We start from the raw sequence: 14,213 nt of genomic DNA, 5'->3' as shown, positions 1-14,213 counted from the left end.
GGATGGGAGCCTAGTGAGTGATTGTTGTCCTGAGAGGCTGTACTTGCTTTTCATTTGTTATTGCACTTAGTTGCTATCTGTCATTGTTGTGAAATTTTCTGAAAGATTTTATATCTGGAATACATGAACTTGAACTGTATAGAATTAATTTGACTTAAAATGCTGGAATTACTAAAAATGAACTATAACTGTGTAGCTCGTCACTATCTTCAGTTCCTTATTTATTATTGTTACTTACTGAATTGGTTGTACTCATACTACACCCTCCCTATCCTCTTGTTTACTGTATTTGGTCTCAGACTATCATAGACCGTGTTTTCCAGACTTGTAATCATATTAGATGCACATGTACTCAGTGTCACCAGGTTTTGGGGAGTGTTCGTATCAATATTTGTGGGATTTTTTATTGTATTTAAATATTATGTTTTTCAAACTTAAAGGAAATCGGGGGTTATTGATGTTATCTTCTTGCCTAGTATTGAGATAGGTGTCATCACGACAGGTCAAATTTCGGGTCATGACAATGAGTTTGAAATGAGTATGATGGGAGAGCTAATGTTCTTTCTTGGACTTCAAATTCAACAATTTGAAGAAGGAATGTTTATATGTCAGACAAAATACACAAAGGACTTGATTCAGAAGTTCGGTATGAGTAATGCTAAAGCTATTGGCACACCAATGAGTCCTTCAACAAGTCTTGACAAAGATGAACAGAGAAATCCTGGTGATGAAACTAAATATCGTGGGATGATTGGCTCCCTTCTTTATCTAACTGCTAGTCGACTAGATATTATGTTTATTGTTTGTAAATGTGCCAGGTTTCAGTCAACTCCTAAAGAATCACATCTGACTGCAGTAAAGAGAATTATTCGATATCTCATTGGAACTATTTCTCATGGATTATGGTATCCACGCTCTAACAGTTTTAAACTAGAAGGTTTTTTAGATGCTGATCTTGCAGGTGATAAGGAAGACATAAAAATCACCAGCGAAACATGTCAATTACTTGGAAAAGCACTGATATCTTGGAATAGTAAAAAGCAAGGATCAGTTGCACTATCCACAACTGAGGCTGAGTATATCACCATTGGGCAATGTTGTGCACAATTACTATGAATGTCTCATCAATTGGGTGACTATGAACTATTCTTTAAACCCATTCCAATTTTCTGTGATAACTCTAGCGCTATATGTCTCTCAAAAAATCCTGTGCATAACTCTAGGGCAAAGCATATAGACATCAAGCATCATTTCATTAGATATCATGTTCTTAAGGGAAATATAGAATTATCTTTTGTTGGAACTACTGATCAATTAGCAGATATTTTCACTAAACCTTTACTTGAAGACAGATTTTACTTTTTAAAAGAATTACTTGGTATTATTTCCATTGATCATTAATATTAGGACCTATGTGATATTTTTATGTTTTGTATGCCTAATGTTTAAACTTTGTCTTTTCATAGTCATTAATAACGCCTCCGAATTCCCTCTCTTTTCCTCTATTTTCCTTTCTTTTCACATCAGTTGCAGCGTTCAAGAAAGGAAAACCAACTATCACACCTGTTCAACTGACACCCTTTCATTTTCTGTACCCAATCGTTAGAAACCCCTTCTTTTAATCTATGAAACCCTCTTCCAATCTCCATCATTCCCATCGCCTAGAAACCCTCTCTGAAACTCTCTTCAGCCAGTTTCTTACATGGATAAACACTCTAAAATCCCTCAGCCTCCACCAGGAAAAGTACTCGCTCCAGAGCAAAACCTTCTTCCCAGCCTCCAGAACAGGTAGACCTAGGGTCCGACCACTCAGAAGGCTTTGCCTCATCTCAGGCAGAACTCTCAGATCATTCTCATCCTTTAGGATAAAAAGCCCTAGGAAAAAGACCTTTGGAAGAACCTCCTAAATCCTTTACTCCAAAGAACCTCCAAGACCAAAGCCTCTGTTTCCCATCACACTCTTAGTAATCCTGACCTTGCTGAGAAACTGACTGCCATTGACAACCAGCTGACCACCATCAAAGATCTTCTTGTTGCCACACAGTCCACTGTTGGGGACATCCATGCAATCTCCAAAGAAACAGGGTCTAATGTTTCAAAGATAAGGGTTGCAATTCTCAGAGTTAGGGAAAACGCAGTAAAGGCATTCAAGGAAGTACACGACAGGCTTGATGGAGTGACTGTCTCAGCTAATGCTAGCTTTGATCAACTGAAGGAGGCGATTTGCAACACTCTTACTTATTTCTTGCGTCGTTAGTGTGAAAGTTTCAAACAATTATTTTTGCTGTGCTGTTTTGGACTGGATAACCAGTTGTTGGATGATTTATTTTAACTCTGCATGCATATCATGCTACAAATTCTGCTTTAGTATCTGATGTATTGTTGTTTTTATCCCCTCTTTGCTATTGTCAAAAAGGGGGAGAAGGCTATACATATATTTGTGCAGGTACATCCATTGCAGGGGGAGTCGACTATAGATACTACAGGAGAAGTCGACTAAAAGAAGTAGTCCCAACGGCACCTATTGAGGGGGAGTCAACTGCACTCATTGTGGGGGAGTAAAATACAGGGAAGTTAACTGATGTTTTCATATATTATTTTTTGTCATCATCAAAAAGGGGGAGATTGTTAGGTTTTGGTTTTAATGATAAAAAATATTATAATTTATTTTGGTGTGGGGACTCAAGAAAATCAACCAAGATCGAAGTGCACAAAGAGAAACAATCAAAGCTGAAGGAAGAAATTAATCAAAGATTGATTGAAGCATTCAAAAGGAAAAGAAGCACTGACGATCCGGCGAGATAATCAATCTGAAATTGATTGAAGAGGTAAAAAGGAAAAGAAACATTGAAGATTCGGCAAGATAATCAATCAGTAGCTATTACTTGAAGGACCCAGAATTAAGGAGCAAATCCGGCGCTATCAAGACTTAAAAATGAAAAGATGTCAAAGTCCACACATCAAGGAAGAGTAACGGGAATTAACCTTATTCTTGGAAAGAATCAATTTCTTTCCAAGGATCAAATCTCTTGGGTTGGAAAATCTTCAGTAACGGTCTCCTACAAAGTATTTATACGTAACCTTAAGTCTTAGAAAGACATACTTTGATCAAACTAATTACCCTCTCTTTGTTCTACTTGAAACAAACATTGTAGCTCTACTAGATCTGATGTGTAACAAGTTAGAGAACAAAGAGAGAAAAATACCGGTGAGGTATTGTATCAAGAAAAGATAGGTGACCTAGAAACTGAGCTGTTAGTGTAAACTACACCATTCACTTTGTACTCAAGAAACTCATTCACTGAAAGAGAACTCCCTTGCAACCCAGGGGGACTGAACTGGGATTCACATTGAATCTGAACCAATATAAAAACTCCAGTGTCTTTAATTCCTGCACTTTACTTCTGCATTTTAATTCTGCACTATTTATTATACCGCTATTACATCTAGTCCACTAATTAAAAAACCAGTCAACTTATAATAATTAATTTTAAAATAAGCAATTCACCCCTATTGTACTTTCACATTATACCAATTCACTATGCAACTTGTGCTAAACAAACGATGGATTATACCTAACAACATCTAATACAAATATAAAAAAAATAGCACCAGGTAAAATAATGAAAGTAAATTAAAAGAAATAATTTTAAAAGCATAAAGGAGAGAAATTGCAGAAAAGAAAACGAACATAATATAGGAGGAAAAAATAGTTAAAGATTCTTAGATGAAGGAGAAAATTAGGATGAGATCTCCTATTGTAATTTGGTGAGTTCGAGTCACCCCAAGAGCAAAGTGGGGAGTTCTTGGAGGGAAGGAGTCGAGGGTCTATCGGAAACAGACTCTCTACCCCAGGGTAGGGGTAAGGTCTGCGTACACACTACCCTCCTCAGACCACACTAGTAAGGTTATACTGGGTTATTGTTGTTGATGTCGAGCAGTTTTATGAATGTTAATTGATTGTGGAATTTATATCTATCTATCTATGCTATATTAAAAATACGAAAGCCCTTAGCGAAATATCGTTCGTCTTTTTTACCCTTTAAAAATTAGTTTCACATTAGACAAAATAGTCATTTAACTACACTAGACAAAATAATTATTTAACTATTATTTTTAATATTTAGGACTTTAAAAACACTAAAAATTTAAAATTTTGGTTATCAAATCTTTCTTTATTTGAATTATTTCCTTATATTTGAAGCCTCAGACCCCTGCCCCTTTGCGTTCGCGGTCCACGAGCCGCGTTCGCGAAGGCCAAACTTCTCCAGGCCCAACTCCTCCATTTCCTTCTACGCGTTCGCGATCGCCCTCTCGCGTTCGCGTAGGTTCTCCATGCCCTTCTCCGCGTTCGCGACCTTTATATCGCGTTCGTGACCTCTATGTCGCGTTCGCGAAGAATAAAATCAGCAGCCCAAAAAATCCTTCTTCGCGAACGCGGGACTCCCTTCGCGTTCGCGAAGGACAAAACCAGAACCAGCAATAGCAGCAGCCAAAACAGCCAAAATTGGTCTGAAACCACCCCGAAACACACCTGAGGCCCTCGGGCCCCCGTCCAATCACACCAACCAGTCCCAATACATAACGCAAACTTGCTCGGGGCCTCAAATCACATCGAACAAAATCGAAACTATGAATTGCACCCCAATTCAAGTCTAATGAACTTTAGAACTTTAAACTTCTACACTCGATGCCGAAACCTATCAAATCATGTCTGATTGACCTCAAATTTTGCACACAGGTCTTAATTGACATTACGGACCTACTCCCACTTCCGGAATCAGAATCCGACCCCGATATCAAAATTCCACTATCGGTCAAACTCCCCAAAAATCATCAAATTTCCAATTTTCGCCAATTGACGCCGAAATATCCTACGGACCTCCAAATCAACATCCGGACACGCTCTCAAGAACCAAAATTACCATACGGAACTATTTCCATGCTCGGAATCCCAAACGAATATCGATAACATTGAAATCCACTTCAACCCAAACTTAGGAAATTATTAAACCTTCATAATGCCAACCTTCCGTAATAGTGGCTGAAATACTCCCGGGCCACCCGATACTCGACCCGAACATACATCCAAGTTTGAAATCATCACACGAACCTATTAGAACCTTAAATTCCTGATTCCGAGGTCGTTTACTAAAAATCCAAACCCTTAGTAAATTTTACAACTTAAAGCTTCCGAATTTAAAATTTTCTTTTCAAACCAACTCCAAACTTCCCGAAATTCGATTTCGACCACACGCTCGAGTCATAATACCTGAAGTGACGCTACTCAAGAGCTCAAACCGTCGAACGACGCGATAGAGCTCAAAACGATCGGTCGGGTCGTTACAATATCTTTCCAAAGTTTGTCGCTACATGTTTGTTGCAAACGTGTATGTTTTCAAATAAATTTTGTTTGGGTGAGATATTTTCGAATTATAAACTAATATTATAATAATTATTTTACAAATTTATCATCTAGAGCATATATTAACCACCATTATACCAATTCACTATGCAACTTGTCCTAAACAAACGATGGATTATACCTAACAACATCTAATACAAATATAAAAAATAGCACCAGGTAAAATAATGAAAGTAAATTAAAGGATATAATTTAAAAGGCATAAATGAGAGAAATTGTAGAAAAGAAAACGAACATAATATAGGAGGAAAAAATAATTAAAGATTCTTAGATGAAGGAGAAAATATTTAGGGTCAAAATGATAACATTACAATTTATAGATTAGCATTGAAAAGTTGTTTGTTTTTGCTCTCGTTCCAAATTGAAAACAAAGATTGGGGTATCTTTGTATTATTACTAAAACACGCTATGCAAGCATCTATTTATCTATACTCTATATACTATATTAAAAGCACAAAAACTCTTAGCAAAATATTATTTATTTTTTTACCTTTAAAAATAAATTTTTAGACTAAACAAAATAATAATTTAAGTAATTATTTTTCTAATATTTTGAACTTTGAAAGTAATTAAAGTATTAATTATTAAATCTTTCCTTATTAGAAACTCCTAATATTTTGGCTTATTAATCCCACCCGCACAATAACACTGCCCAAAATACACATCTTTTTTGGACTTCGAATTCCCTTTTAGTGAAAGAGACATGTTAACGTAGAGATGCTAAACTCTCGAATAAGAGAATATGATAGATAATGGAACTAAATACTTTTCTCAGGACACATTCATCTTCATTACAGCACATAAGCACATAGGTATCTTCTTTTTTCTCTTTGTTTTTGCTTTTGTCCTTTTTAACCACTTGCCATCTTATATTTTTTATTACTTTGATGCGTGATTTTAATTAGTTTTCAATTTTTCTTTAGTGTCCTGCTTTACATAATATCTTGTTTTTATTTTCTCTACTTTTTTGTATTCTCAAATTCAATGTTTACAATTTCTTTCATTTGGAATAAGAGAATATTTCTCCTCTCTTTCTGGACCGTGATCCTCAAATATACAAAAGCTAAAGGGATTTTGGGGGAAAGGAACCTGCAATTGAAACAGAAAACCCCCTTTAGCCAACACGAGCATCAACAAGAAAAAGAAAGGTAAAGGGATTTTGGGGGAAAGGAACAGAAGCTAAAAAGGGTTGAATCATTCAATTTGTATTATTCCATTCCATAACCAAATTCATCATGTATTATTCCATTCTCTTGAGTGACTCGGCAATATTTGGATCTATTAACAGTGGAATGCGGCTCAGATTCCTCCTTAGATGGAATTGCATAAAGCATCTTCTTTTTTACTTTTCTGGAGAGAGCAAAATCCTTCCAACTATAAATAGATCAATGGACTACCGATTCTACTCAATTTTAACACAGTGCAAATGGGGCAATTTTTGTTTGTATTATTGTTCTTGAGTAGTAGTGTTCTCTGCCCAGTTATCAGTCAGCCCGATTACCATGTTATGAAGTATGTACTCCAGTGGCCGCCTACGTTTTGTAGAATTCTAGGAAATACCTGCAAAACCGACGCTCAACAACAGTTCTTAATCCACGGCCTTTGGCCAGCAAATGGTCGAGGAGAAAGCTTAACAAGTAGATTATGTGCTCCACGTTCAGTTCAAGACCGAATTGTAAAGAATGTGGTACGTACTCATGTATTTTTATTTTAGGAAGTTGGTGGTTGTCTGGTGTCATAGGTGGTGGTCGATATCTAGAATTTCAGTTTAATTTTTTCTTTTTTGAGTTTCCCACCCGATGTCCGGTACTGCATTGAAATCCGACTATATCCGGATTATATAATTAATGTCCAATAAACCTCTCATATTTTCTTTAGGCGAGGATCTACCAGAAACAGTCTTTCTCCCTTTCAAGGTAAGGGTAAGACTGTGTACATCCTACACTCCCAAAAACCTTACTTGTGAAAATCAACTGAGTTGTTGTTGTTGTATTTTTTTTTTATATATATTCTATCCACCCACGCTTTCACCTCCCGTGGCGATGATATACAGTTCATGGAGGGTCACAGCACCAGATGGAGTGCTTCTTTGTTTTTCTTCTGAAGTTGGGGAGGTGAAGAAGCTTGTTTATTCTCAGGGACCTCTAGCTTCACTTGGAAGAAGCTTGTTGTTGTTGTTGTATAATGTCCAATAAAACCTATCATCTTTTCTTTAGTCAAAGATTTACCGGAAACAGTGCCCTTCCGATAAGGTAAGGTTGTGTACATCCTGCCCTCTTCAGTGGTTGTTGTTGTTGTATAATGTCCAATAAAAATTTGACAAAAAATATGTATTTTCACTTTATTTTATAATGAGGAGTACTATCTGTATATTTTTATATAGACTTTCAAAAGCCTATAAAATTATTTTATTTTTATGTGCTTTACACTTGCAGATCCAAACTTAGAAGAAGCTCTCGAAAAGGTTTGGCCTAATCTGCTAGCTGGTACAAACGAACATTTATGGAAGTACGAATGGAGAACTCATGGATTTCAATCAAGTGAGACGATCCAAGCTACTGATTACTTTAATGCAGCGACAAGGGTACATGAGACGATATTATACCATCAAATGTTAATGTTTACACAAAAAAGAAGATAACAACTGCTCTTTACAAATTGGTGGGTAACAACAATAATGTGTATATATCATGTAAGTTGAATATTGCTCGCAATATTTTTCTCCACGAGATATATCTCTGTTCGGACAAAATGTTGCACAACTTTGTTTCATGCCCAACAACTAAAGATTCAAGAGGTTGTGGGAAAGGGTCCAACATTATCCTTCCAACATTAACATTCAAGGTCAGTAGCCAAACTCCCTAAGCTATTATATGATTATTACAGTACGTATATTCTAGTATCCCAGTGATTTTTGAATATATTAATGAGTAAATATTTTATATTATTCTGTTTTCTTTTCTTTTTTGTAGGTCTACGTGTCTCTCAATTACGTGGTGAACAAAGATCAGGAGATGAAGAACCTAATTATATTATGTATAATAATTAAGGAGAGAAAAACAACAACAGAGAAAATTGGGATGAGATCTCCTATTGTAATCTGTAGTTTCTATGAATGTTATTGATTGTGGAATTAATTTGAAACGAGCAAACAAGTTAAAGCTGAATATCGACATTAAAAATAATTTAAGATAATTTGCACAACTATAAATTACAGTAAGTAGGAACTTTCAGAAATAAGAATTGGAAGTCAAGAAAAAAAATTCTTTGTCACCACTTATCAAATGTGAGCACCTAATTTTTAATCATATTAAAATAAAAAAATTTATCATTTTTAGTATTTAAATAGTTTTTAAGCTTAACATTGATATTTTAGCTTTTGTTTTACCTTTTTATAGGTTTTATTTGAGAAAATTCAAAACTACAAAAAGAGTTATATTTTTAGAGTATTAGCTTTATTTTCATTTACAAAGAAAGAAAAGTTTCCAAAAAATATAGTTTAGTACAATTTTTAAGTTAGAGGCTTTAAGAATTAAATATTGAGTATGCAGTATCTTGCTATTTCTAATTTAGTAAGAATAGATTCTATTTTTGTTATCCTTTAAAAGAAAATCAAAAAGAAAAATTGAGAACCAATGAAAAATCACCACCTGGCGTAACTAATTTGATTCCATTCCCCACCTCACCTGCAAAAAAGAATTTTAGCAATTTTGCTACAATACAATTTGGCATAGAATCTTATTTTTCCAATTTCAGAACCTAACATTTCTTGCCCCCTAATTCTCACACACACACATAACAGAGGAAAAGGGGATCTGGAAAAAAGCAGGAAAGAACAGCAGCCTTCTTCTTCCTCCTCATCACCATTTTATCACACAAAAATACTTTATCTTCCTCACTTCATCTCTTCCAAAAAATACCACAAAAATCCCAGCTAAATCTAGATCTTACACCAGCCCCAAAATCATGTAAACTCCATTAAAACATCCCTTGAACCATTAGAAAAACAGCTGCGAAAATCAGCTCCAAAACTACCCTGTTTCAGCTCCAAAGCTACTCCTAAAAACGCAACAGTCCTTACCCACTAAAACACGCAAATCTCAGTTGAGTGAGGCTTTTAAATTTAGGGATTCAAAGTTCGGCTTGCCAACGAGCCTCTAATTTCCAGTGAGTCAATTGAGTTTGCCGAAGCTTCGGTTAAGGTCTTGTCCATGGTCTGCCGAGCGCTAAATTTCATTCCTGTTTAACTAAGGTCCTTTTTTTTTTTGAACTTTTAAATTTGGATCTTCATTTTGCAGTTCATCTTGTACTGGTTCGTGTCAAGCTGGAATAAAACGTGGCCTTATTAATATAGTCTTGTATGTCTCAAAGTGACTTGAAGTGTCAGTTCACTGCACTTTCATACCTTAGTTGCTTTCTGGGAAAAGTCTCTTTTGTGGGTTTCCCCAGTCTCCTTCTTTCCTAACCTTCTTCTTCTTTTTTGTTTTGGCACACACCTTTAAATTAAGTCGTGTTTGGATGGTTATTACAGTAAACACGTAATTTTTGACTCGCGCAACGTTTAAAAGTAGTATTTACTTATTTTTATTTTAATAGGATTTCAGTCAACTTTTAATTTTAATTTCAAAAATATAAGTTTAAAAATTAAAAAAAAAATTATAATACTTCTTCTCATATTAATTAGTATATTTTGGTAGTATTTTTATTTTTTATTTTTTATTTTTTGTTCAATGAGAAAGAATTGAATTTGGGACAATTGGAAGCTCATTTTCGGATTTTAGTGGCCCAGCAAGACAAATGCCCATTCTTCCCAACCCATTAGCCAACTCTCCACTTAAATGCAAGATTTAATCTTAGCCACCGATTCCACTCCAATCTAATAGCCCATGTTAATTCTTACACTCATATTTAAACTCAATTATAACCACATAAATTGAAGAAAATGATCCATCTTTTTCTCTGAAAATTGAAGAAAGACACAAGAGAGAACGAGCAGCCACATAAACACACAGATAGTAGAGAGGAACGAATATAAGAGGATTTTTGGAGAGAAAAATTGAAAAGGAAAGCTAGGGTTCTAAAAAACGTTCTTCTTCTTCTCAATTGTTGATCTTCATTTTGATTTTTTGGTTTAGTTCCAGAACAAGAAAAATACAAAAAAAAAGAGAAATATGTTCAATGTTCTTTCGTTCTATTTTATTTCGATTACTGTCTAAAAATTCGAAAATATATATATTTCGTCTCTTCTTTTCAATCTGGATTTTGGTTGAAAAATGGAGTTCGATTGAGAAGTCGTTGAGTTCGTCGCTGCTCGAGGTGTCGATTTCCGTCCGTTGTTGCCTTTTCAGTTCGATTTCAGTTTTGTTGCCGGGTTTCTCATTGTATATTCACGGCCGAAGTTTACTCGAAAGCTCAATTTCAGGTTCATTTTCTGACTCTTTCCCTAATCTTGATTGTGATGTTAATCTCAGTATGGTCAGGGCTATAGGTCTAACAGAATTTGGGGAGTGTTTGAATCTTGAGTGTAGGGATTAACTAAGGTTGTATCCGAGTGCTTTTTGTGCCATTCATGACTTTGTTTCTGTATTTTAATATATCACTTTAGATCTGAACGCTTTTGTTTGATATGATCGATTCGAGTTCGGCATGGTCATATAGTTATTGGCAGTGTTGTGAAGAGCGTGAAGCGAGGAAAAGCAACAACCCCCATTTCACGAGAAGCGAAGCGCTCGTTTTTATGAAGTGAATCGGAATTTTAAAATAAAAAATAATAATAATAATGCATAGACAACACATGTAATTGTAAGCAAATGTTCAATACTTCAATTAAAAAACTAAAAAATAGCATCAATTAAAGCACAAAATGAGCATCCTATTCTTCTACAAGGATATAAAAATTAGAGGAATTCTCTGTTAAAAACGAAAAAAATTGGACAGTAATTTTCTGAAAAATATTCGTCAGCATTTCGCTGCTTTTTGGACGTTTAGAAAGATGATGAAGAAGAAGAAGAAGAAGAAGAAGAAGAAGAAGAAGAAGAATGAAAATCAGAAGTTCAGAACATACCTGTTGAAGTCTTGAACTTGAAGTTGAAAAAGAACAACCCTAGTTGATGCTTTGAGATCTTTCAGAAATCAGAAGTAGATGAAGAAGAAGAAGTCGCTGCTGTTGGAGGTTGAAGAACCCTGGTCGCTGTTGTTGAAGAAGTCCAGACCAGCGTTTAATCTAAAAAAACTAGTTTTTAATAAAAATAAGGTTGGGTATTTTAAAACAGAGAAGCAGACGCTTCTTCGCTTCGCTTTCCCCGCTTCTCGCTTTTTACAGAGAAGCGGTCGCTTTTACTGACATGAGTCGCTTCACCTTGCTGAAGCGCTGTCCTTCACGCTTCGCCTCGCTTCTCGCTTAAAGTGAGGAAACGGGCGCTTTTTTAAACACTGGTTGTTGGAAGGATCATGAAATCAGTGACGACTTGCTTGCAATTTTCATAAGTGTTTCGGCATGTTCCTGTCAGCTTTAAGTTGTTAGACTCTCACTAGATGTTCTTTGGGTGCTTGTTGAATCAGTTTAGTCGTTCCAACATTTTGAAACATGTCTTGTTGTGCTTAAATCAGTTTGGTTGATCTTTGTAATCATTTTAGGTACGAAATATCGATGTCATTGTTTGTGATTTTCTTGGAATATCTGGAGATTGTTTCTGTTAGCTTGATATGAGAAATGCTCTTGCGTCCCCGTTGACTGTATGTTTGTTGATGTACAGATCGATCCATACTTTTATGAAAAATACTTAATAAGTTATGTTTTGTGTATGTCGAGGTCCGAGACGGCAGATTCATAATTTTTGATTTCATGAAATTGGTTTTGTCTACCTAATTAAGTTCGAACATTGGTATTGGGTTGCTTGGAATTTTACATATGGATATGGAATATGTCTAATTAACCTCCCTGTTCTAGTTTGGATTTATTTAGTGTCTGATTTTTCATACCATTTTATGTTAATTGCGAGTGTTTGTGAAAGAACCGAGTGTACGATGTTGCATTTAGTCGCATTTTCATTGCCTACATCTTCTGAAAGTCCCCATCTGTTTCCTTCTACATGTATTTGGTGTCTGATTATTGAAGGCAATTTGATCAAGCGAATTGTGTACTAATTTGGCACTCCAACCGTTGGTTTAAGTTTGTGACATCTTCCAAAAGTGATGCTCTTATTCATAAATATACATGTAGCAATTTGAAATCAAGTTCGTTATCAAAATACCACTTGAGCAGTGGGCATCGATGTGTACAAGTTTAGTCAGGTGTAGATTGCAATCTGAATTATTTCGTTCTATGTCTATATTTCATTTGCTTCGTTCCGCTATTTTCCCTAATTCGATTGAGCTATAACTGGACAGACTTGAAATCATTAGTGGTAAAATATTTGTTTCCAATTTCTTATTTTTCTTCTTTCTCAATAGCACTTTGTTAAATTAAAAGAGTTAGCTGACTCTCGTAGGTGTAATTCCATAATTCTAGACCTCCTTATGTAACCTCAAATCTTAGGACAATAAATAATTTTGAATATCGTAGTTCGTTTTAGGCGTGATTAATAAATTATCGTGGCTATGGGTACGGTTCCCGTGGCATGGTCACGAGACGTAAACCCCAATTCGAGTGTGCATTTCATGCAACTCGACCATAACTTCAAATAATAATAAAAATGAACATGTTGTAAATCGCGGGTGCGTTTCACGTAGTGCGGTTTGCAATATGTATCAAAATGACAAGTGTACGGCATCGTAACTTGTTCCAGCAATAATTCCATAAGCACTAAAATGCGATTAAATTAATTAAAAGTGGTTTTTAAAGTAAAAAATGCACAGTAGGTTTTAAATATGTATTAAATCAGATAATTAGGCCAATTATTAATAGTTGAGCGACCGTGCTAAAACTACGAAACTCGGGAGTGCCTCACACCTTGTCCTGGGTTAACAGAATTCCTTACCCGGTCTTCTGTGTTTGCAGACCATAAATAAGAGTCAATTTCCTCGATTTGGGATTTAAAGTAAACCGGTGACTTGGGACACCATAAATATTCCAAGTGGCGACTCTGATTAAATAAATAATCTCAATTCGAACAATGTTACTTTAATTGAAAAACCTCCCTATCCCCTATCCCCACCGAAAAAAAGGAGGTGTGACAGTTCTGGCAACTCTGCTGGGGAGAAGAACCCAGAACTTCTGGTTCAGGGTTCAGAATTCGAAGTTAGAATAACTGTTATAGTTGGATTTTGTTTATTATCTAATCTTTTACGTGTTTGAGCCTAATGTGCTAAATGCCGCTTTTTACCGCTTTGATATTGTTTGAATTGTATATAAACTGTTACGAAACCCTTCTTCTCTCTGAGTCTTCTAAATCTTCTGGGAAGTGCACGCTGGCATGACTTCTTTTATATTAGTGTCATACCCTAATTTATAACGAGGATCAGATCAGTTACAAAGCCGGATGGCCTTTTGGTTACCGGTACGTCCCCCCTCCCTCCCTCCCCCCTCCCCCCGGCTCGAGTTGTCCGTTCGGGTAAGCCAGGTCTAGAACAATACACCTACGATTCAAACTTAGAATGACATAACTTCATGCCGGATCCCTAGTAGGTACGTTTGTTTGCATCACGTGCATTTGACTTTCGGGACTCAACACAGGGGTTGGATCCGTCTAGGACAGGTTTACCAAAATCAAAAAACCATCCTGATGCATTTTTACGTGCTACTTATGCATTTATTTGTTTCGGCTTGTATGTTGACCGACTTTTAGAA

General features: G+C 35.8%; 2 protein-coding genes across 2 annotated transcripts; both read left to right on the top strand.

The window, feature by feature from the left end:
* The first annotated feature begins 543 nt into the window (after positions 1-543).
* On the top strand, positions 544-1,116 carry LOC138903660 (uncharacterized mitochondrial protein AtMg00810-like). The gene has a single exon (XM_070192101.1). It carries the CDS (start codon positions 544-546, stop codon positions 1,114-1,116), a length of 573 nt encoding a protein of 190 aa, XP_070048202.1.
* Positions 1,117-6,178: 5,062 nt separating this feature from the next.
* LOC104103350 (ribonuclease S-7-like) lies at positions 6,179-8,569 on the top strand. Its single transcript, XM_070191778.1, has 4 exons — positions 6,179-7,126; positions 7,853-8,009; positions 8,063-8,269; positions 8,398-8,569. Exons 1-4 carry the CDS (start codon positions 6,852-6,854, stop codon positions 8,548-8,550), a joined length of 792 nt encoding a protein of 263 aa, XP_070047879.1. The 5' UTR covers positions 6,179-6,851; the 3' UTR covers positions 8,551-8,569.
* Positions 8,570-14,213: the final 5,644 nt, after the last annotated feature.

The sequence above is a fragment of the Nicotiana tomentosiformis genome, chromosome 12 (genome assembly GCF_000390325.3).
Source record: "Nicotiana tomentosiformis chromosome 12, ASM39032v3, whole genome shotgun sequence".
In the NCBI taxonomy this organism is placed as follows: Eukaryota; Viridiplantae; Streptophyta; class Magnoliopsida; order Solanales; family Solanaceae; genus Nicotiana; species Nicotiana tomentosiformis.
This window is presented reverse-complemented; position numbering and strand designations above follow the sequence as displayed.